This window comes from Dryobates pubescens, chromosome 3 (assembly GCF_014839835.1).
Source record: "Dryobates pubescens isolate bDryPub1 chromosome 3, bDryPub1.pri, whole genome shotgun sequence".
Classification (NCBI taxonomy): Eukaryota; Metazoa; Chordata; class Aves; order Piciformes; family Picidae; genus Dryobates; species Dryobates pubescens.
In genome coordinates, this window is record NC_071614.1 from 33,672,483 (window position 1) to 33,697,226 (window position 24,744).

Genomic DNA, 24,744 nt, shown 5'->3' on the forward strand with positions numbered 1-24,744 from the left:
TATATGGTGTTAGGGCAAGTGTGAAAGCCTCACCCCATCCCAAATGTCTTATGTAAACGCCTTCCCTCATGCATAGTAGAGTTGTGTTCCGTTTTCAGTACTATGCTAGCAATCCAAAGAAGAGAAATCAAAACAGAGCAACAGATATAATCAGAGGTTTATAAAACATCATCCAGAAAACAGACTGACTGAAAAAAACCGAGTTTGTTTTTTCTCCATCTCATGGAGAACATGAAGATACAACATGTTTTAAATATCCCAAAGGCCATCATGAAAAACCAATCTATTCTTATGCTCACAAAGAAGGGAAGAGGTTAGTTTCCCTTTCCCAGAGAAAAATTGCTTATGAGAACAAACATCCACTGGAAAAGAAAACCTAACTCTGAGGAAGGGCTTGAACGCCTTCAAAACTGAATTTTCACAATTCTTCACCTCACTGAGTCTACTGAGAACACTGCTCCTCAGTTCAAAGGGCTGTTTATCCCTGTACTAACCACTTTGTTTTCCTTCCATTCAACGTGGAGCTTCTAGCAATCCCTAAACAGCATTAAGTTCTCATCTTCTAATTATCTTCTTGATTATGCTTGATGGATAAAAAAACACATGGAAGAAAAAAATTGCTGCATGTTCTTACCAGAGCCATAGTCAAAAGTAAACCAATTTATTCCATGACCTTGAAGAATCAACATAAACCAACACAAAGCCCTTTAGCTCCTGCAGAGATGCTCTGCCGGCTTCAGTTATACTGGCTGAATGGGTTACTCTCGGAACCTATATAGGACTACTCCAAATGTTATTATAATTTCCTTCCTCACCTCAGATCTGTAAGTGGCCCTCCCATACTCAAATTTGCTGGCAGAAGCTGGATCAGCTTAAGTTAAATAGCAGAGTTTGTGAACTCGCCTCCTATTGGCTTCATCACCCAGAGCAGCAGCAATGGGACAGCACACTAAAATAGCAGCTTTCTGTTCATTACACCAAACGGCTTTGACCAGAATTCCAAACCACTCCAGGAACAATGGCTGTAACATGAGGGCATCCCCTGTGCATGTTTAGGTGATCTGCCTTTACAAGCTTGATGGTGCACTTTATAATACCACATTTTTAAACAAAAAAAATCATTAACTGATCTACTTAAAAATATTTTCCACTTCCACACTCTTGTACAGAATTCTCCTTTTTTCTGGCTTGAAACACTGCTTCACCCATTTACAGTTTGATCAGGCAAAACTATCCAGAGACCCTGCCTCTTGCCTCTGAATCAGCAAAAGGTAACAGTTAACTCTTCCAGAAACCAAGGCTTGGTTACAATTTTTTGTTTGCTACCATTTTCACCGCAGAACAACATGGACTCAGTTTATCAAACTGCTATCAACACCAACATTAGCTCAGCTAATCAGATGAAAACACCCCATGATTTCGCACTATTCCAGCACTCTGCTGTGACACTGAAGATGATGTTTATTCAGCGTACACAGGAGTACAAGGATCATTAAGAAAAGGTGCTGATTAGTGTCACAGCAGTCAAAAAGGGTCAGAGTGTGCAGCTTTCAAGAGACAACAAAGTAGGACTGAATTCTAATTGGTTCACACAAAGTTTTCATGGAAAGACATAGTCATAGGTGAATCTCAAATTAAGGCACGGCTGGCATGCAACTGGAACTTCACAACTGAAACGAGCCCAAATGTTCAACACCTGAGTAAGAATATAAAGCTACCTTTCCCCAATTTAATAAGGGAATTCACAACATAAACTCTTATATTGTACTTTGTTATGTAGATTATGTATCATGACAACTTACTGAGATCTGCAGAAGGCTATTCTCTCTACTCAGAGTTAAAAGTAATAACCCATGTGCAATCTCCACATGAACTGTGTCAGAAATTATGACGACCTGCCTTCAAATAGTAACATGAGTTGGTAGGACTACAAGTAAAGACAGTACAGGATACAGTAAGTCAGCAGTCACTGCTGATCTGCACTGCTAACATTAAAGCCCATATTAAATATTTTTATTTGGGATTTTTCTCTAAAACTATCAGTATTACCAGTGATACCCATACCACAATCACAGCAGAAACGCATCTAGAAGAGTACCGTTTAACAAGGAAAACAAGTGAAGTTATTTGTACTAAGCTCTTCTGAAAACTTCTTACCTCTCCCTGGGGAAAAAGAAAAAGGTACAGTAATATTACAGACAGCAACAACACCTTTGATTAGCTGCAAGCAAGCATGGGTTACTGCACTGCCTGATGAGACTATATGGCAGCAAGCAGTGTCATTACCTTCAAAAGCCAGAGCTGCAAAGCCAGAGCTCCTGGACTGATCTTTTCAAAGAAGAAGCTAGCAATATTATGGAAGTTCACATAATAAGCAAGTCAGCAAACAGACTGATTCCCTCTCAATGAGCAGCAAAAGCCACATGAGGAGCTTGCATCAGTCACTAATGCTCTATTCCAGCAACTACTATCACACAAGTATAAATGAAGCAAGCTACTGTGTGAGCAGCAACTCATACTGGCCCAACATTCACAAGTTCTAACACTGCTTCAGATTAGCACAGACTTTACAGAGTGACAGATCTGCCCATGAGGTGGCTTCCAGAGAAAAACCACATCAATGTACACTTTTCTCTGCCTGAACACAATTTCTGACAGTGATGGTGTGTCAACACTTTTTGCAATGAAGAGTTTTGTCAATGATGAACTTTAATAATAAGCATGTAAGTTGCATTTATGAACTACATTTGCAAACATGAAAATTTGATTTCATCAGCTACCACAGAGAAAATCAATGGTTTTAGACAGAAAAAAACACTCCCACATACTATAAGGTTATAAATAAATAAATAAACAAATAAATAAAATTCATGCCTATGTGCAGTCAAAGCTTACTTTTAAAGAACTTTTTCATTGCTGATTTCCAATGTTTTGGCACATCCTGGAACAAAGACATGCAGAAAAAGACTCTTTTCTATACAAAAAGTTATCCAGTCCCCTCAAAATTATGGCCTTAGTCTCAAGACTCATAGGCAAGATCACAGAAATAAGAATACAAAGAACCCTCTCACTGGCATTCATGTGCTCCCCCCCAAATGATCCAAAGTTAAGTCAAAGGAAAGAGAACTGATATAAAACTAACTAGTAGTGTTTTCCTCTGCAAATAACTTTCAAACAGCAAAAGCATAGTTCTGTTTCCCAAAGCTGTTCAACTGGCAGTCTGGGAAGTATCACTGCTTTATGAGTTGACTTAGTTACATTTGAATAAAACTAGATCTGCTTCCTCCTTCTTGCTCATGGCGATGAAGGTCTCAGGGTGGGAAGCTGCTAAGTGCAAACGTAATTTGTATTAAAAAAACAAGGACATAGTAAGTTAATTCACAGAAAGGCCAGTGAACCATGAGGGCTTTTCCCAGACCTCTAACATGCAAAAATAGAAAGCTCTAGCTCAACTCAACAAGCTGTAAAAGGAAAAGACAACTATTTTCCTGGTACTACAAGTGCACTTAAAGATTTAGCAGTTTTAGATAGTGATTTTCAGTCATAGATCTACAAGTGCTTCACAAACAAAACTACAGAGCTCCATAAGGTAGATAATACTTTTCCAGGGAGAGAAGAATCAAGGGAGACACTAAAACCTAATCTTGCTTCATTGATCTGAGGTGCTCTAGGTACCTCTGTAATAAAAACAAAAATAACAAACTCAAGAGGGTAATTCAACTCAAAATCGACCAAGTTGCTCTCAGGAGATGCCTTATATCCACCAGAAAAAACAAAGGGAACCTAAGGCTTTGTTTTAGTTAGGAGGCTAAAATAAGGTGTATCAAATCTGAACTCAGGGGATTTGTCCAGGAAACCAGCAATGAATATTCACCCGTGCTAGAAAGAAAGCACAAGATTTTTGGCTAAATCCACTTCTCTTCCCCAGCACATTTTTAATTAGTGTAGACATAAGTTAACCTTGGCAATACAAAAAAATCATTTATTGCTCTGCTCATTACTGGTTATGGGTTACCTTCATTGTGGATCTCACAAATGTTCCAAAGTTCTGCAAGCAAAGACATGATGTGATATAGCTAAGCTGATCTGGTATCTGGCTACCATGGAAAGGGGCCTGCTGCTTCATTTAAAAATAATAAACTTTCTGCCAATTCAATAAACTGATCCAGATTACCACAGTTACAAGAGCACTCCTGTGAGGTCAGAGGTAATGGCAGGAGGCAGCTGGAGAAAAATAAGTAGCACAGATCTTTTCTGGAACAAACTCGAATGCTAGAGTATCCAAACTATAGCACAAACTGCAAAGTAACCACTCTTGTAAAGAAGGAAAGTGTTCTCACACAGAGGCAAAGACAATTCCTGAGGGATCTGCCATAGATCTCTGATACTCAGAAGTTTATACCTTCCAAAACTGCTATGCTAAATACATGTACTCTGATGATCAACTCCATGTTAAGCAGAGATTGGACATGGCAACAGTGGTGTTGCATGAACACTCGGATTCTGAACAGTTTGACAGTGAAAATCACTGGTAACTCTCAGATGGCATCCTCTAGTATCTGCTATGTTCCCAATGGACCTTATTTTTAAAAAGTATATTCCACAAAGGCAATAAAGCAGTATCAATTAATGTATGTGACCATAAAAGCAGACTATGCAGGGATTCACTACATTTTAGTTTTATGAGTAATTTCTCTGTTGCAAGACTTATAAATTCACTTCTGTTCTCCAGGTGTTTTCTCAGTAACAGCGCATCTGAAAATCCCAAAGAAACTGCAGGCTTTAGAAGCATGGAAACTAGAAAGATCAGAAAATTCTACCAGAATCACAGGATTGTAGGGGTTGGAAGGGACCTCAGGAGATCATCTAGTCCAACCCTCCTACTAAAGCAGGGTCACCTACAGCAGGCTGCACAGGATGGCATCCATGTGGGTTTTGAAAGCGTCCAGAGAAGGAGACTCTACAACCCCTCTGGGCAGCCTGTTCTAGTGTTCCAGCACTCTCAAAGTAAAGAAGCTTTCCCTTATGTTTAGGTGGAACTTCCTTTGTACCCATAAAGAAAGGAAAAGTATTACTAATGAAGAGCAGTACATCCAATACTAAAACTATTGCCAGGTTGTTCCATACTGCTGCTGATCGCTGGACATCAGATCTAGCCAAATAAAAGCTCTCCACAATGGTTTCACTTTGCCTCCTCAAGTTCATCAATAACAAAATAAATCAGTTTGTGGTATCACCATCAATTTCAGAAAGATAAACGTCATGTCAGCAGATAAAAGGCTGCCAGCACTAAATCACTCAGGCACCAAAAACAGGCCAATTAGAGGAAGACACTGTCCACGCCATCGATCCACCAAGTGATCTCCCAGCAATGAATACAGCGCTGCAAATAGTTGGCTTTTTCTGCACTGGATCTGCACGGCGTTAGCAGTCCCATGTGGAAGTATTATAGAGTGACTACACAATGTGCAGTGGTCTGCAGCAAGTGTCACTCAACTCACATGGGTTTTGCCTACTGATCTTAGAGCCATACAAAGGAGACGAAGCAGCCCCAAAAAGCTGACCAACATCAGTTTCTGTTGCTGGCAAACTCATTTTACAGTTTCTTCTCTTCTCTCAAAGGACATTAAAGAGTATAGGCAAATATCTTGGGGTATTGAAAGCTGAGCTAGTATTCCTGCTTTTCATTAAGGTTGTCTGATACTTCCCATTAAAATATCTATTTCAACTCATACTGCTTTTAGACAATTTTCCTTGGAAAAACATTAAAATGAAGGTGGATTCTGCCATTGCTGAGAATGGCTAGGAAAAAAGTTGCTGTCCTTTTTCCACTGTATATTCATTTGTTATTTTTTTAAAGGCATAAGCCTCAACCCATGACATTTCATTAACCCATTATGCTTTTTATTTGTTATTTTAAAAAGTGTTCAGCTGGTGACCTATACTTCAAAAAAAATGTATATGGTTATCTTTTAGGAAGGACCTTTTAAGCAGGTCAGGCAACTGAGCTGCACTATAATGCACTTTGCACACACTTGGGAGAGATTTTCAGCTCAAATTTAACTCTGCACAAAATCCTCCTGCACACAACAGTGAGCTGGTACAGGTAGCACAGTATTTTCATCACACCTGAAGCTGTGGGACACAGCAAGTTGTGTTGGACCTGGGTACCTGACTAAACTGGGGGTGGGGATGGTATTTTAAACATTTACAGAAGCTTGTTCTCTCTTTACTGTAAGTGCACCAAGCAGTTACCCTTGTCCAGCAGTACTCCAAGCTCCCAGCTCATCTGAAAAGATGCAGCTACTACAGCGAGACAAGGAGTCTCATGATCGGAGCAAGTGATTGTAGAGAAGGTGAGCTGGATTTTGTTAACTGTCTTCCACAGAGCTGCAGGCAATGGTGGTAGCAAATGAAATCAAATTTTTGTTCTTGGCAAGATATCTGATCTGTATTTTGCTTCCAGGGCGATTGTGCTTCCTTCTCATGACTACAGAAAAGGACCACTTACAAAACAAACAAATGCAACAGGAGTTGGATCAATGGGTGATGCAACCCTACCTTCTCTCCTTCAATATCCTTAATAAGGACACCAACTACTCATCCAAATACTGGGAGAGGATGAGCAAAAATCAACAGCACAAGAAAGCCCACACAGAAGTAACCAATTTAGACTGCAGACAGTAAGCAGCAGAAAGACACAGGGCCACACACTGAACAATAAAGAGAAAACAAAATATTCAATAGTTACTCATTAAGCAAGTACCATCCACTCTGTGCAGTAAATGAGTATGTGGAAAACCCAGGCTGTGTCATCATGAAATTAAAGACTGTCTCAAAACGCAAATGCCTAGGCAACTTAAGGCTGCCAGAATAAGGCTCTTTGAGCATTCCCTAAGATCAACTGCCTGACTTCGCAACTTTAATAGCGCACTTCTAACACAGTTCTGGGTGCACGATATTTAAGCTTCAAAAGCAGTTGTACACACTTTAGGTACAGCCCTCAGATTGCAGGTTTGATGCCAGCACAACCCCTGCTGCCATGCAAGCCAGCTGATGCTGTGCTCCAATTCTGATTTTGTGAAAGAGCAGAGAGCAAGCAACGATGGGCAGAGCAATGGTGCTCTCTGCTGGGGAAGCGCAGTACAACAAGCGCTCTGGCATCACAGCTGAACCCCTCGGCTACTGGGCTACCTGCAGCTGAACTGCTCCCAGCCCGAGGTCATGACCAACAACTGCAAAGTCTATACCTGCGTGACATTCTGGACTAACAGAATTCACAAACTCACATGCATGCTGCAGATGACACGTATGAATCAAGTGAAAATTCAGCCTTTCTAGCACCTCTGTCATTTCAGTATCAGTAACTGAGGAGGCTTATTTCTAGCACCTTAAACACAGAGCTACACAGAGCTTTTTGTTCCAAAGTTCCTTTTACCGTGGAAAGAGAGCATCTGATGCCTGACTGAGACTTTCAAGCAAAAATCATAGACTGGCTGGGGTATGAAGAGACCTCCTTCAACCTGATCTGGAATGTTTCCAAGGATGGGGCATCTGTCACCTCTTTGGGTAACCTGGGACAGTGTTTCACCACCCTCAGTGTCAAAAAAGTCTGTCTTGTATCTATCTAAATCTACCCTCTTCTAGGTTAAAACCTTCACCCTTTGTCCTGTTGCAAATGGACAAAGAGAGATGTACTTCAGTACTTGGTCCCTTGGTACCAGTGCCTTGCCACAGTACTCAAACTGCATGCAGATACATTGATGAAACATTGTTAGCTGAATTCTGGCATTTTGTACTTGCAGAAATATTTGTTCCAAAATACACAACAGCATACTTGAAATTTGAATTTAAAATGCACTCAGAAGGAAGCTGTACTATTTCCTGACAAAGTGGAACAGGATCACAAATATCCATTGTTCTCTTTGGTGGAGGGAATCACTGGAATTGGCAGAAGATGCCAGTCTGTCAAGCACTCAGGACTATCTGACCCTTACGTATGTGATAGTGAATCAGAAACCAAATCTTAAGTGGGAAAAAGAACTTGAAAAGAGTTTTGGGACAAAAACATTGATTGTAAACATCTTCCTCTTAAGTATCTTGTAGTGGCCATTCTCAGGGACAAGGTGCCAAACTAGATCATCTATCTGAACCACATGTGGCAGTACTCTAGGGATATGTTAAGAAAGGGAGGAGGATGAGAGAAACCGATTTGAACACCTTAAGAATACGGATGAGCTCCCCAGGAAAAATCTTCAACAACCTTTTCAAAGGAATCCCACCAAAAGGCCTAAATGATTTAGAAGTTAACCTGTAACTCCTACACAGAAAAAAAGAAACAAAACACACAGGGAGAAATGTTTGGGTTTTTTTAAAAGGCAGGTGTAAAAAGCAGAACAAAAACACACTGACCTCAAGCCTCTTTTCAAGTGACTCTATCCTGTCTTTTTTGCTGGCTAAGTTAGCTCTTGTGTAGCGACTTTGTCCAGGCAGGTACAACACTTGGCTGTAACACTCTTCCCACACCTGGTTGTAAGCTTCGCTGGAGAGCTCTCCATGCCCCATTCCTTGCTTTACCACTTCCATCTCTTGTGCCAGTAGATCTTGTGCCTGTAGGAAATGAAGAGAAATAAATTGCAGTTACAATACAGAAGATACAAGAAAATTCCTCTTCTTTTCAATCCTTCAGTGCACAATTCATGGGGGTGGTTTCTCTTTTCATACTAAGATCTCACCAGCAGGTTAACTATGAAATCTAACACAGATGCTGTGGATTACAAATGGAATCCAGGGTACAAGGTTGCTCACAGCACAACTATCCCTCATTTTATATAATGTGGCCAAACTTGATATTACTCTGCTGTAGCTAATGAAAGCTGCGGCACTGCTAGGTACTTCATCTTGCTGCATAGGAAAAGAGACAAAGGAAGGACCGTGAAGGGAGGAAGAACTCTACAGAGACAAGCAGCTATTCTGAGGCAAAACTCACTTTTAAGTTTCCTTTGGCTTGCCCTTCTGCATGCAACCTGGAAAGTCCACTCTAAATATTAGTGGGTGAGCTGTATAAGCTCCATGGCAGGACATAACACTCTAACACGAATTCTATTGCTAAAGAGCTAGCACCCAGTGAGATACGAGCATTCTGTTCTTTCTAGTTTAGTTTAAAAAAGGAAATTACAGTGAAAACATTTGTGTTGTTCTCACAATTCTTTCTGACGAAGAGCCTAGCCCTCAAAACTTCACAGACACCCAGATTCTTCCAATTTTATTTGAAAATGAAAAACTAAAATATCTTTACCGATCTGGAGTTCATTGGTTATTACAGAACGGTGAAGGCTGGAAAGAACCTCTGGAGATCATCTACCCAACCAAAGACAAAGAGGGAATATTACACTGAATGTTAGAAAGCAAGCAGGAGGAAGGCAGCAAAATCTTTCTGCCCATCTGTTAGGACACAAAATTTCCAGTGACTCTGAAGAAAGTTTCCAGACAAAAACTACTGGACTGTTTTAACAGTCTCTAAGGGAAGTGATAGAAAACCCAATTCTTATTGCAGTTCAAAACAACCAAAGAAAGCACTCAAGAGAATGTTCCTAAGAGAACAATCTGACACTGGCAGGGCAGCGAAATTCATGATCTAACTGTATTTTCCATCTTTAACTTCTCCTGCTCAGAAATCTTCAAGTATAATTTTTCATTTAACAGCAAATTGGAAGTACATACTGTGCAGTGCTTCTTATTTTAGGCTCTTGATTCATTGGTCAAGGAGATGGAATTAAAATCTGCCCATGTATTTTTAGAGTCACTTTCAAGCAATACAGGATTTAGATGCAGAGACACCACAGCTATTGTCAGAATGCAAGTTCTCAGATAGCAGGAGCCTGCATAAAGTAGATAACTTGATGGCACACGATTTTGTCCTTTTTACTCATTTTTAATGGTGTAAACCATCTGGTCAAAGGTTACTGGTACAGCTTCACAGGAAAAACTCTTGGAAAGAGTCGGCAGCAAAAGGCAACAGTTGTAGATGTTTTAATAAATGAACTCCCCAGACCAGAACCCTTGGTACAGGACTGCTGTTTGACATGGGATGACAATGGAAAACAGGACTGAGTGCCCAGACACACCACTCACTTCATCCAGCAGCCACCATTTCTGCCTACTCAGTGCTTTTTAACCAGGTAGGTTTTAAGACCACCTGCATCTCAGCAGACTCTGTGCTAATACAGCTCAACAAGCATAATTCAACAATTTGATTTGCTGTTCCAAGTTAGAAGACAGCTATCACTGTCACACTTAGTCTGCACTGCCATGAAAAAACTGCTTAGTGATTCTGAGGCAGTACACAGGCAGTAGAAGGTGGGTATCACACCTAATTAAAGCCTCAGTGAAGCAACATTAATCTCCAGAAACAGCCCTTACTTAAAATGATAAGCAATCACAACACATTCAAGATTGCATGTAACAGACAATGTCTCCAGACAAACACAGCATCCTCATTGTTCTGCTGAGTGCTCAGATTAACATTACCCCACAGAATGTGCACCTCAACTGTCCTCACAGCTCGTCACACAACCCTCTGGAGATCTCCTATCTAAATTCTGTGCAGGCTTGGCTCCACTTTTTTTTTTTTTTTTTTTAAATTACAAGGTTACAGGACCATAAGGACCATCAGGTGCCTGTAATTAGTCCATATAATCTCACCTTCTTGAGATCCTCTTTGGAGAACTTCTCATAAGGGTTTTGTTCCAAGTAAGCCATGTGCTCTGCATTGTTGCTTCCAAATCCTGGGCCCTTCCCCTTCTTACCACTAGGCAGTTCTCCAAATGGGTGGTGTAGAAGATCAAAATGAAGCATAGTAATCATCTCTTTCTTTATCAGCTCTTCACTTTTCTGCAGGTCTGTTAGAGGTGGTTCCACATTTAAGGGTCTCAATATTGTTTCATTTACCTGCCCAGAAACAAAAAAATATATTCATTAACATCATATACACCATGGATCACATTAAATGCTTAACACAAGTATGAATTTTATGTATCAGGTAAACCATGCAGAACAGGTGTCAAAATCCCTTGCAGTGTGACACATATACAGCAACTCAAACACCCAGCTGTGCTTTCATCTGTGCATATGGAATACCTCACGATAATTTCACTGTGAAAGTTTCCCATAATGTTGAAATCGACATCTTCAAATGGAAGTTTTGTCCTCTCATGATATGTCCAGATTGGACTTTCTCCTGTAATAATTAAAACCTTTCTAACTATTTTTTTTTAACTTTCCACTCACTTCTGAGGGTCGTGGTAGATTCTTCTGAATTGCTTTGTGCATCCTCTTGAGCTCCTTTGCACGCTCTGCTTCTCGGAGAGCCTAGACAGATAAACAAGCTAAGTGTCACATTACAGAAACATACATGATATAAAAACTGACGGATTACTGCAGCAAAGATTCCTTAAAGGCTGCATGTTATGAAGCCAGAGCCAAATAATGTGGTCACATCATAAGCTACTGCTTCTAAAGCAAACAGGAAGAGCACAGCAGACTAAGAGGAGGGAGATCCTAAAAAAGTCATTTCCAGTCTCAATACTCTCCTGCAGCCTCAAACCCAGCAGACTTCATGCTTTATGGTTTCTTCGCATTAAGTCTGACAACTGCTCTATTCTCTAGACACAAAATCAACAAGAAAAGACAGACTCTTAAATTTGCAGCTGGGACTCTATTTGTCCTCTTTAATGACATAAAGTAATTTCTTCACTGAGACAATACCTGCAAAAATGTGTAAAAACTTGACATAATCTCCTTACATTACACTTTCAGGGATGAGGACCAGGATCTGATATTCTAATCCCAGCCATGTCACAGCATCATTTGACAGGCAAGATGCAATTCTCTTGTATGGTATTACAACTCAAATTCTTGTCTCTATTCTACACACACTTCATTAGCATGTGCATGCACAAGACATGCAGACAGATACATAATGTGCTCGTTCCTAAATGGCACACCAGGAATCAAATTCTCAGGTATCAAGTTCTAAGATATTCTGGAATCAAATTCTTCATATTAGAAGATGTAAGAGTATAGGATTTTTACAAATATTTTGTTCTCATATCAAAGCAGAGACATTGGCAAAAACTCCTCTGAACTCAAAAATACCCAAGCATTTGAAGGTATGCAGCAAAAAGATATCTGCATCACAAAAATTAGGATAAGCAAGAAATGGAAAAGAGACTGTTCTTATAAATAGAAAAACAGAAAAATCTGGAGTGTCTCTAATTAGTGGCCAGTACAGCTATTTAACCAATAGAATCTAAACCAGGACTTCATCTGACCTTCCTTGATTCTGAAACAAAACAAAACACTCAGGGACCTATTCACAACTTGGGTGTCTGGGTAATTCTATGGCAGGAGGCATACAAAAGGGACCAATTCACTTTGTGGCAGATTTCTATCTGTGTGCTACCCGTTCGCCTGCATTTGTATATAACTGTCTTACATTTCACAAACAGTAGCTTTTAACTTTGAGAAAATAGCCTGAAACTGAAAATAACAAAACTCAGTATTCTCACATGCTTAGCCTCTGTGCATGCACACTCTGGCAGCAGCACAAAAAAACAGGCACATTTTCCTTTGTTACCCTGAAGAAGCTGTAACATTCCCACAGACAGGGATGAAACTACGGGAACCATTCAAGGAACATACTTCCATTTTAAACAAAAAGTACTGCTCACATCACACACACCTACCTGCTTGCGGGCATCTACATCAGCAGCATCTTCTACAAAGGTTTCATCTACTTCATGTTCCTCAAGTTCTTTTTCTGCATTTTCAGGTAAGACAATCTCAAAGTCGTTCTTTGGAGCAGGAAGCGCCATAAGGCCAAGGCGCAGATGTTCACGGGACTCTCTCTCCTGTTGAAATAACAGCAAGATACTGTTAGTACACATTCTGCATTCATGGACTAAATTGAAACACAGTAAGACTCCAGCTACATTAATAGATGTGATGAACAACCCACAGCTAGTATCCTCTGGCCATCCTCACCTGCTACAAAGCCAGCAGAAAAAAAACAGGCATGCTACTAATGCAGGCTACCCTACAGACCACCACCCCAGAGTTCACACACTATGATGTGCAGAAACTCTGACATTGAAAAACTACAGACAGCTTTAAAAGGTAGCAAATTAAATCTTCAACCAGGTTGAAATGCACTCGTGAAAAAAAGGCATGGCACTGACGCCCCCCAGTGGAACTAACAATGGTTTGGGCAGAGAGGTCATTTAGTCCAACCCCCCTGCAACAGGTAGGGACATAGAATCAACAAGGTTGGAAAAGACCTGAGAGATCAGCAAGTCCAACCTATCACCCAACACCTCATGACAACTAAACCATGGCTCCAAGTGCCACATCCAATCCTCTTTTGAACACCTCCAGGGACGGTGATCCCACCACCTCCCAGGGCAGCACATTCCAATGGCCAGTAACTCCTTCTGTGAAGAACTTTCTCCTCACCTCGAGCCTAAACTTCCCCTGGTGCAGCTTGAGACTGTCTTCAACTAGATCATATTGCTCACTTGGTCTATTGTTTCACCGCCCTGATTGTCCTCATCTTTCCAACAGCCTTCCTTTAAGTATGGGAAGGCCACAAAATGGTTTCCCCAAGATCTTCTCTTCTCCAGGCTGAATAACTCTAACTGTCTCAGCCTTTCCTCATACCAGAGGGATTCCAGTCCTCCGATCATTTTTGTGACCTCCTCCACTCAAATAGGAGTCTCAGTACAACAGGAGAGAATCACACAAATACTTTTCAAGAAATTGAAAACATGTAAAAACATGTCCACAGTGACAGTGGACACAGAGGTGCCTGCGAGCCTAACTGGAACTTTTCTCCTTGCAGTTGCTCCTCAATCTGGAGACTGTGGCACAGTACTACACAAGCAAACAGCACTAGATCTGGAAATCAGTGGAGTACATCAGGAAACTGAAGCCTCAGGTTTCCTTCTAGCAGAAAAAGGCCAGTTTGCAATAAAATGGCTAAGACAGAACTGAAGTATAAGGACATCAAATAAACTTTGTCCTTCAAGCTAAGAGGACTTCTGAAAATCTGATCTAGAAGAATTATTTTCATAAGAACACACCAAAAAACTTCAAGTGGATATCCTTACCTAGCCTAAAAAGAAAATGTCAATACCTCTGGTGGGAGATATCCAAAGCAACAGTTAGGGCTGCAGAATCAGCCACATCAAAGGAGTTTCAAAGGTGCTGCCTATTAGGTATATGCCCTTTCATAGCAAGTCTAATTGGCCAAGTACATCTGGCTGAGTCTCTAAGAATGAAAACATCTGTTGCCAAAGATGGTAAGAGTATCTGGATCAGACTCAGATTACTGGACATTTCAAACCCAAGTTCCTAATGGTAAAAATTAAACTCCTTTAGCTCAATGTTGTCAACACTACAGACTGATTAAAAGGTCCTGTATGCAAATTAGGAAGCCAAGACGATGAGCGGGAGGGCTGCATAGGATTGCAAGAAAAGTGAATCTTTGCTTGAGATACATTTCCTGCTTGGCTTCAAATATGTTAGCAGAAACTTAACTTTGCCTTCTTTGACAAATAGCTTTTCAGTGCTTTTACTGAGTACACTGAATGTCATTCTAGGTGTAAGGATCTGATTTTATCAAGTAATGAGTACAGACCTGTAGATAAGCTTTTATTATAAATTCTGTTAGGAGATGAGAATTAAAAATCCTGAAAATTAAGAGAGTGCTGATATCCCCTACTTAAGTACTTCTCACCATTTGTTTTGCGTAAGATGGGTCACTGTAATCTGCCATTCCCTCTTCCGGGTTGATGTTCAGTTTATCCCGCAGTGGAGTTCTACCAGGAGTTGTACCAACCACAGGTTTAGGAGTTAGTCCTCCACGAGGAGTTAAGCCTTCTGGTCCATGAGAAGGTGTTCTAGGGAAAGTATGGATATAGCAGTTTATATTCTCCCTAAAGATCTCTACTTACAAGAGTCTGAATACTGAAAAAAGTTACGTAAATAACATTAAGAAAATCAATCTTGATTTTTTCTTTGTGGGCAGCAAAACTACAACATCCAATTAGACAAATCCTCCCCAAAACCATAATTTCAACCTGACAAACCAAAATCCAGGCAACTAGTATGTTAAGAAAAGTTTCACGAACTACATCCACAAACTCCCACTGCTGCTTTTTGAGAGATGATGCAGTCACCAGGTATTATTATGGGATAAAGTAATCAGGATTTCCCTGCCACCTGTGGCAAGTCACTCACCGCGAATTCATCTGGCTTAACAACTCTCCCATCTAACAATTGAATGAATCTTTGCTTTCACTGATCATTGTAGGAGGAATTGCATTATATGAATTAATTTTGAGCACCTAAGGTAAGGCAAAATGGATTAAGTCTTAGATTTTGTGGGCCTCAGTTGGTTCTCCTCTAGACCAGGAAGAAATACTGTTCTCCATGACAATAACCTACTATGTTAAAGGCATGCAGACACTCTCTTGGATATCACAATCACAGATACAGTCACAAGTTTTCTGTTGCAAGTTAGAATGAGGGTTTACACAGTGATGGTAATAATAATAAACTGATAAAACATTGTTAAGCATCAAGTTCAGGAAGAGGAAAAATGTCTAGAAAAAACCCTCCATTATTGTATTCATCTATGCTTATGGAAATTTTCCAACAGTAATGACAAGTATGTGTTCAGTACCACTTCCAGGGTGCCAGAGCACTGGAACAGGCTGCCCACAGAGGCTGTAGAGTCTCCTCTGGAGAGATTCCAAACCCATCTGGACACATTCCTGTGCAACCTCCACTTGGTGACTCTGCTTTAGCAAAAGGTATTGGACTACACAATCTCCAGAGGTCCCTTTCCAATCCCCACTATGCTGGGATTCTGTGCTGGCACAGACTGGACAAGGTGATTTCATGTATTATTTCCACTACTGGTTACTGTAATTATCTAGTTCCAGTATGATGTCATAATGGTGGTCAAAACCAACTGTATATAGTATGGCCTGACCCATGCTACTTGTCCCCTTCTACAGGATACAATGCTGCCTTATCTACTGGGCATGTCTGTGAGAAGCAGCTGACACTTTTCCTCCTGCTTGGGGTTGTTCTCATTCAGGATAACAAATAAGCAATAACATTTGCAGAACACGCGCCACAAAACCCAGCAAAATTAACTTTCCTGATTTCAAATTAATATTTCATCAAATCACAGAATGGTTGGGGTTGGAAGAAAATTTTAAAGGTCATCTACTCCAACCCCCCCTGCAGTGAGCAGGGACATCTTTAGATCAGGTTGCTCAGAGCACCTTCCTTAGCATGTATTTACTTTGGTGATCATACTAACAGAATTTTTTTATGCTGACTTTCCAGAAGAAACAGGTTCCACATAAGCAGGTTGTTTTCTTCTACTCTTAGCTCCATGCCATGTTTAAAACCCTATTACAATCTGCAGCTTAAAACTTTTAAGAAAATTCCTTAACTAGGATGTGGAAAAAAAACTAAAACAAAGAATAAAAAACAATGAAAAACAACAACTTCCATAAAAAGCCTGCAACAAAATATTACGAATTTCATACCAGCACAGGGAACAAAAAGGCTCTACTGTACTTAAATATTTGCATTTTTGACCTAAATAAGATGATGGCTCTGCTTCACTACTCTGCTTCCTTACAAATTTATGGCTTCCCTTTTTTTCTTTTTTAAACCACTTAATGGGTTTATTTTTCCTCTCTTCTCAAGGTCTTGGATTTTCACACTGACAGAGAGCATTTCTGCAAGAAAGCCAGGCTGCTACATAGGTACAACAATTACATGTTCAAGTCTGAACTTCAGAAGCTGAAAAGACACCACTAACAAAGTATCAAAGCCAACCAAACTACAAAATTAGAATGGTTTCACATTTTTTAAACCAAATCACCTTAGCGAATGGACAGATCAGTCCAGGCCAAGAGATCTCCAGAAAAGATCCTAGATCTAACTACAAGAGCAAGGCTTTTGCACACATCTTTTGAACAACAAAATAAGACTGCTTTTGAAAAGCTGCTATAAAGGTCCTTTTTATTTCATTCTCTACTTTTACTACTGGCACCTTACAAGCAAAATTAGTACCTAAGAAACTGACAGGCAAAGTGTACTACAATGTGATATTTTTTAGTTGCATGTTATCTGGCATATGTGGGATAGGTATTTACTCAGGACCACGGTACAAGTTAAACCAGCAATTCCCTACTATTTAGATTGGCAATATCAGAAATACTTTGTTTTGTATATATATGGCTTACAAAACATTTACTCCAGCTTTTCACAAATTCCGTGTGGGTTTGGCTAAGGGACCTCCCACACCTTCAGCTCAGTGGCAACACTTTAGAAAAGCTAGGATCCACATACAGAATGACACTCCACCCTACAGTTTGTACTCCTCTATTACATCAGAGTAATTTTTATTGCTCCAGACCACAGAAGACCTTATTTTGGGCCAAAACTCCAGTGAGCTATCTACTGCAAAATACAAAGACTGAGCTTGGTGAAAGACACAGAGAAGGAGAAAGCTGTATATGAAGGGTTTGAAATGAAAGCAAGTTCAGATTTGTTTCAAAGCCCTGACCATCACCTACTATTTCACACACTACAAACTGCTCTACCTCCAGCAGGTACCTCCCCAGCAAAGCACCCATAAGAAAAGAGTCTGCTTTACCTGAAGGGTGTGGAAAGCACAGTATTTGGAGTCTGAACAACCTGCTTCTGCGGTGTTACTCCTGAAAAGTCACTTTCATGCAAGGGAGTGTTAAGACCTCCTTTCAGAGGGGTATCCACATTTGTGAGAGCCATCAAATTCTGGGCTTCCTGTGTAACAGACAACACAAGCACTGAGTACAAGTACATCACTGAGACTTTCACAGTCACACTCTACTGTGCATGTGTAACAGTAACAAGAAAAAAAGCCTAAGAGTTATTCAATTAGCAACCAGTTTGTGGAAAATATTTTAACACTTCTTACCTTTAAACACCCACACATATTTACAAATACTACTGTTCCACTGAAAGGGACCTCAACATCCACTCCCAGTAAAATACACTATAAACTGGAGTTGCAAAACCAAATTAATTACTTAATGTTTCAAATTCCTTCACTTTGTCAGATTCCATAAGCCTGCAAGATTTAGCAGTGATATGATACTCAAGGATCCTAAGGATTGTGATTTTCAGAGGGAACAGCACACTTGGACTCCAAAAATCAGTGAAGTTTTATATGAATTGCACGTCAAAGAGCATGTTCCAAAAGAAATGGTCAGTATTCAGATTTTCAGTCTAAGGCTCAAGTAGGGCTTTTAAGAACACCTCCTTATTCCTTAATCTGTTTCTCCTTTTTACAGTGAAAATTTAGGCATTCAGAAAATGAGCTGAGACAGTGAAACTACTGCATACAGCAGCTGATATTCACAGGACACTAGTAATCCATCTACAGAACTGTGTATATGTATAATATGGCCACACACATGACATCAGAGTACTCCCTCTGAAGGTGAATGTGACTGTTCCTGAAAATGCTGCACTGAGATTTAGGTCATGATCTGTAGAGTCAGGAATTTTCTCCTTTCTCCTATCATGAAACCGCTGAAACACAGCACAAAATACAGATGGAATTTATAAGTTGCAAAGGTAGTCTTTGATCTCTGTCTTAAGTGGTTTTAAGCAAAGAGACTGCTAAGCAAATATTCTTGCATTACTGTAGCTAACTAATTCTTAAGTGAAGTAAGACACTAACAGTAAAAGTAAGTAGGAAACAACATGAAAGACACTGTTCTAGGGACATGAAAACCACATACATCTTCAATGCAAAGAGGTATCCAGGATAAGGACATCAGGAGAATGGTTGCACACAATATATAATATTTAAAAAAAAATAACATAGAGGTATCATAGTGTTCTTAAATATGGTGAGCACAGACTAGATAGAAGTGCATTTCCTTCTACACCTTTCAGTATGTCCTGGAGATCATGTGTCAGTCCAAACTACAGTACTTGACGTAACAGAAGGAATCTTTCTGTGGCACTTAGACCTGTTTGGCTGAGCACTGCAACAAAACCAACAGCCTGTTCCACACGTTTATACTCTACCTGCAGGATCCTGTCTTGTGCAGCTGGAGTTTTGGGAGTCCTTAGTGCTATGCTGTTGTTGGTCACATTATATTCAGACAGAAGAGTGCTGGAAGCTGAATTTGTAATTCCAGATTCCTCAGCCGTCTGGCGTGCAATTTCACTCGCCTGGCCTACTTTTACAACTTCCTCAAGTTCTGAATCAGATATCTATAAAAGAGAGAATTCCAAAGCATAGTAAGATAAAACACAACCATAAGATCCACTTGACAAAACAGTTGATTACTGGTCAATGAACAGCATACCTGAGGAGCAGGAAGAACTAGTTTACTCCTTTTTTTGGTAAATTCTGACACTCCGCTGGTCTGTAGAATAGCTGAAGGCAAGTCTGACTCTTTTTTCCGTTTCATATGTTGTTTGTCTTTCTTGCGCTCTCTTCCCTCCCTTTCACTGTCATTATGGGTAAGACAGAATCATTTTAGAACACACAGAACAGCTACACAGTAAAGCAAAGAAAGAGCAAAAAGCCTATACCTTAATCAGAAGTTGAATACATGGAAATAAAGCATGTTGCAGGAAAAGTGAACCACCTTGTAGTATGCAAGTGATTAGATCTGGTCTGCAGCTCTTGTGGCAGAACCTACAAGGCACTATAATACTTCTAAATTATGGAATTAGGCAAGAGGTGGTTGGTTCAGCCACAATCAACAGAAGCAAAAAGTCAGTTCCACAATTTAAATAGTAAGAACCAGGGCATGTGAACAGTTGCTTTTTCTCCAGCAGTTGTAGGACATCAGAACCCATTTCTCTTCCCTTTGAAAAGCAAGAATGTGCATGATGAAATTTATTTCCCCTCCCCCATATGTTAACTTTTGGAAACATAAAAAATTACAGGACACTGAAAGGGCAGAAGCAATCTGCATTGCTATCTGCATGACAGAAAACACAATTCCTGCCCATGTTGTACTTCAGACATTCCCAAAGGGAGTTTTCAAATATATTCTTCTCTCCTCAGTATAACACACACTTACGATCTTAATTCTCCATCCAGGTCTTGCTGACGCAGCTTCCTGAAATCCGCATCCAAGGACTGGTAGTTTTCCTCTGAGGTATCATAAAAACCAGGGGCAGGCTTCTTTTCAAAGGGAATTTCTGCATTATAATCCACACCTCTCTTCTTCTTTCTTTTTTTCTGGATCTCAATTCCAGCAGCCCGAAGTTCTCGCCTTTTCTGGAGAGCAGCAAGACGTCTAAACAAACAGGAACAGTACATCATTTCAAGTGCATTCCTAGAGGAGGCTCCTGTATCCCAAGATCTGATACTAAAATCAGTTGCTGCTGAGACAGGGCTGCACATATGCAGATAATGAGAATGCTAATGTCTGATTCAAACCTAAGGCTGTGCCTGCATTTATGTATTGTAAATGCTCCAGAGTCAACAAAAGCAGTCCTAGTACATGAAGCAGTTTACCTAGCTTCTTCCAATTGCTTCTCTCTTGCTTTTCGTTTGGCCTTCTTTCCCTGTGTATTAGCCAGACGAGCTCTAGCTTCAGACAGCATTTCAAGTTCATCTACAATAGAACAGATAAATGCAGCTGTGAATCCGCACTTAAGATGGGAGTAAGGGGAAAAAGTGAGATTAAGATCAGAAAGCAATCATTAAAAGATTAATTAATCCATGTTTTCACAGGTTTTCTGCTTCTGTTCTCTCCAAGATGTTCCAATATACTTTCTAAATCATTGGCCAGATGAAAGGAAGACTCTTTTTTGTTAAAGTCTAATGTTGGAAACAATTCAACTAACATCTACCGCAAATCAGAGTATCTACACAGATGCAAACTGACCACACTCAGGAAATTATCATTTCATTTACACCTTCTTCATCTGAGGGTACTGTATTAAAGAACTTGTATACTTTATTTACATTCAGGTCCAAGAGTGCTGTATTTCTGAACCTGTGACTGCTCAAAACCACCACTGCTTCATTCACAGAATTCTAGCAATGTTCATTTTTCATTCATAACATTGCTACATGCAAGGGGAAAAGTCACATAGTTCTCTTTTGCTTCAGCACATACACTCTTCTGAGTGGTATGAACCAAAGGGAAAATATGAGGATACAGAAATATGAATGCAAACAAGCAGAGCACGTGCCAAAGCAAAGAACAGTCAGTCATGGTAAGAGATGATGAAGATATGTTAGGAGGCAGAAAACACAACAGAAAAGAAAAAGAAAACTGGAAAAGAGTAACTGACTGACCAGATACAAATGTAAGACCAAATCTGTATGAAAAAAATATCAGGGAAGCAGATAGAAAAAAAACAAACTGAGAGGTTGTGTAAAAACAGAGAAACTAAGAGATCAGATCGCTGTAAAAAACAGTAAACAAACTCCTATCTTACCTTCGTCCATGTCAATAGGATCTGGTCTAGCTGGTTTGGTTTCAGGATTTGGATCAATTTCTCCAGGTTTAAGTTTCCGAGGATCGTCAGCAGTTTCTTCTTCATTGTCTCTCTGAGCAGCTTTGTCCCTAAAAAACACATTATGTGTATGTCACAATTGGCTCTTTGGTTCTTCCAGGCTCATAATAACCATCCCTTAAACATCCCCAACATCTGATCAAAAAAAAGGTAACCTTGCAACAAGGTACTTGCAGAAAAGGTTCGTGAACACAGTAGTTACACAATCTTTAACAGATACAGGAAAGAAGCCCGACACGATTACCTTACAACCATGAAATATAATATTGACATAGCTAAGAGCAGAGAACTCTCCTTGGGTATCTTTAACAGTAAAGACAAGAATTCAGGTAGTGTGACAAAAATGAACATTCAAGTGTTTCCCATTATGCTTTTACACTTAATGGTAACAGAATTAAAGCTCAGAAGGGAAGACATAGCTTTCCCTCTCTTGGCCTAAAGAAACCCCCTGCAAGACAGAGAAATGACAGCTGCACATTCAGCCAACAACAGGTGCTTTACGCCTGGTTTGTGTTTCTTTCTCATACACCCACTTGTGCTGATCAGTCAGTCAAAAAACACTACAATAAACTTGAAATAAATCTTGACCCAGAACAACCAGAAGCAAGAAAATACACACCTATCTTTATTCAAGTCTGCTCTACAAGTTCCAAAAGCTTCTTTCAAGACAGACACATTAACTGACAAGAAACAGCTCTTCAGGATTTGCTGACAAAATTACTTGGTCAGCTCAAAACTGCTGTACCTCAGAAGAAAGGAATGACACACCTGTACAGCAAACACTACAAATTTTACTAGTGGGCACCCACAGTAAAACAGTAACTCACAGCAGAAATTCATAGTGCTCCAAACACTGTGCAGCTGTTCTCCCAATAATTGGGGCGATAGTTCTCCACTGGGTTGGCATGAGCTTGGCCAGATGCAACAGTTTCTCCTCTTCTTCTCGTGACCACTCTGTCTTTTTGATGCTTGGGTCAAGCCATTCATACCTGTTAAAAAGCAAAAAAATTAAGAACAGATCCAAGCTACGAATTGATGTGTCTGGAATTAGTTTAGAACAGTGTTTACCCAACATCTTGTCGTGCTAATTTCATGCAAGTTTTTCTCTGCACAAAATGATGTTACTCCAGACTATTTTTATGACATGCATTTAATCTTTAAAGTGCATTATTTATCCACCACTTCTCACATAGATTATTGCCTCTTCTTCCTTGACCCGTCTCTTTTCTGGCAGAGTAGAGTCACAAAATTAATCCAGAAAAAGAAAAGTAAAAATCATAACAACCACAGGTGCTAGAAACAGTTTGTTTGCTCTGGATCCTTCAACAGTTCACTTAATAATCTTTAAGTGTGTCAGTACCACCACTTTCATACAGAAGTATTCCAATAGAGATTAAGTCTGATTTGCAAACGAATTTGTACTGCATGCATTTACATTACTTTCAACCTTTATTTTTATGTAAGATGAAATACCAGAGTCCACAATTTCCAAATATTAACCCTGAAGCCAAATTCTCATTTTGAAAAATTAGAAAACTATCTGTAAGAGACATCATTTACCTCCTCAGTACTACTCCTTGACTCAAAGCGTGTAAAAAGCATGTACAGAGTTTTAAGTGATCTTGCATTTGGTAACACTGCAGTCACTGGCGAAAAGAATATTTGGCCACTTCTCTTTAATTACTTTCAAATGACCGGAATTTGAAATATCTACAATAGCAGAAATCAAACCATCTGAAACTACTGCTCCTCTGCAGACATAAACTAATTTGTGGCAATTACTAAATTACCATTAGTCACGACTCACATACACAGACTTGACACTTCTCACTTACCATCTGGCTTTGCACTGCTTGGCTGATTTTCTATGTAATAAAGAAGCAATACGGGACCACTGGTTTTTGCCATATTTCATCACAGCTGCTTTCAAAATCTCATCCTTCAAAAAACAAAATAAAATACCGTTATGGTTCTTAAGAACTTGCAAAACAAAGTCTGAGGTCACGCAGAGAGGAAGGTGGTGGATTTTATGTAATGGCCTGAGACAGGGGAAACAGCACAGCACTGCTGCTGCTTTACCACGACTTATTCTCAGGGTAAATGAGGATTGTACCTTACCTGACAAGGAAATCAATAAAGACTAAATGAAAAAGACACATTGTGATTATTGTGGCAAACTCCACAGACCAAACAGAACTTCCAAAACAGTTGCTTTCAGTGCTCTCTACTATGAAGATTCTGTAGGTCTTCCTTGAAAGGCAGCAACAAAGAGGTAGGGAAGTGATTGTACAATAATGAAACAACATTGTTAAAAAACCCCAGTTTGGTAAGATACCTCAGGGTGGCCTGTTTTAAATGATTTGATAAAGTTTTCTTTTTCTTAGTGTAATTTAATGCAAATGGAGTATTTGCCTATCAATGGAGTAAGCTCTTAAAAAAAAAAGAAGAGCATCACAATAATAAAGGAATTTCAGAGTTCTTTTCTCTTTTGTACATAAATCTTTAAATAAATCACTTTACTGTTCAGAATGCAACATCCAAAAGTCGTGATCCCAAAGCTTATAAGCTAGGCTGGACACGAGGAAGAAATTCTTCACGGTGAGAGTAGTGAAGCCCTGGAATGGGTTGTCCAGGGAGGTGGTTGAGACCCCATCCCTGGAGGTGTTTAAGACCAGGTTGGATGAGGCTCTGGCCAGCCTGATCTAGTGTGCGGTGTCCCTGCCCATGGCAGAGGGGTTCGAACTAGATGATCCTTGTGGTCCCTTCCAACCCTGGCTGATTCTATGATTCTGGGGAAATAAAATAAAAATGTCAGGGATTCAGCTTGGGAGTCAGGTTGCTCAAATACACTGAAGTGTGCAATGAGATTTGATCAAAACTAAAAGTTCTATAAATTGTCTGTCAATCCACCCATCCATCCCAATCTATTCTTCTCTCCCCTTCCCCCTGAAAAACAAGTTCATTTCCTCTCAGGTTGGAAAGTTGTGTATTAACAAATCTAATGTTGCAGCCTTGTCAACCATAGACGTTCCTTCTCTGTACCCAGTAAGGACACACAGTTGGGTTCATAATCTGTTCAGCTGTACAGTGCAGATGCTAGTCGTACATGGTGTCTACAAC

At 39.9% G+C, this 24,744-nt stretch overlaps 1 protein-coding gene across 1 annotated transcript in view; it reads right to left on the reverse strand.

The window, feature by feature from the left end:
• Positions 1-24,744, reverse strand: part of CDC5L (cell division cycle 5 like) — a 31,636-nt gene that overhangs the window by 5,018 nt on the left and 1,874 nt on the right. Inside the window, exons 2-14 of the mRNA XM_054179933.1 lie at positions 23,460-23,563; positions 22,452-22,613; positions 21,547-21,674; positions 20,615-20,714; positions 20,175-20,393; positions 19,449-19,593; positions 19,165-19,353; positions 17,741-17,889; positions 14,795-14,957; positions 12,747-12,911; positions 11,290-11,370; positions 10,705-10,950; positions 8,413-8,610 (exon numbers count right to left, since the gene is read on the reverse strand). Of these exons, the coding sequence (XP_054035908.1) occupies positions 8,413-8,610; positions 10,705-10,950; positions 11,290-11,370; positions 12,747-12,911; positions 14,795-14,957; positions 17,741-17,889; positions 19,165-19,353; positions 19,449-19,593; positions 20,175-20,393; positions 20,615-20,714; positions 21,547-21,674; positions 22,452-22,613; positions 23,460-23,563 (2,049 nt within the window). The remainder of the gene's footprint in view (positions 1-8,412; positions 8,611-10,704; positions 10,951-11,289; positions 11,371-12,746; positions 12,912-14,794; positions 14,958-17,740; positions 17,890-19,164; positions 19,354-19,448; positions 19,594-20,174; positions 20,394-20,614; positions 20,715-21,546; positions 21,675-22,451; positions 22,614-23,459; positions 23,564-24,744) is intronic.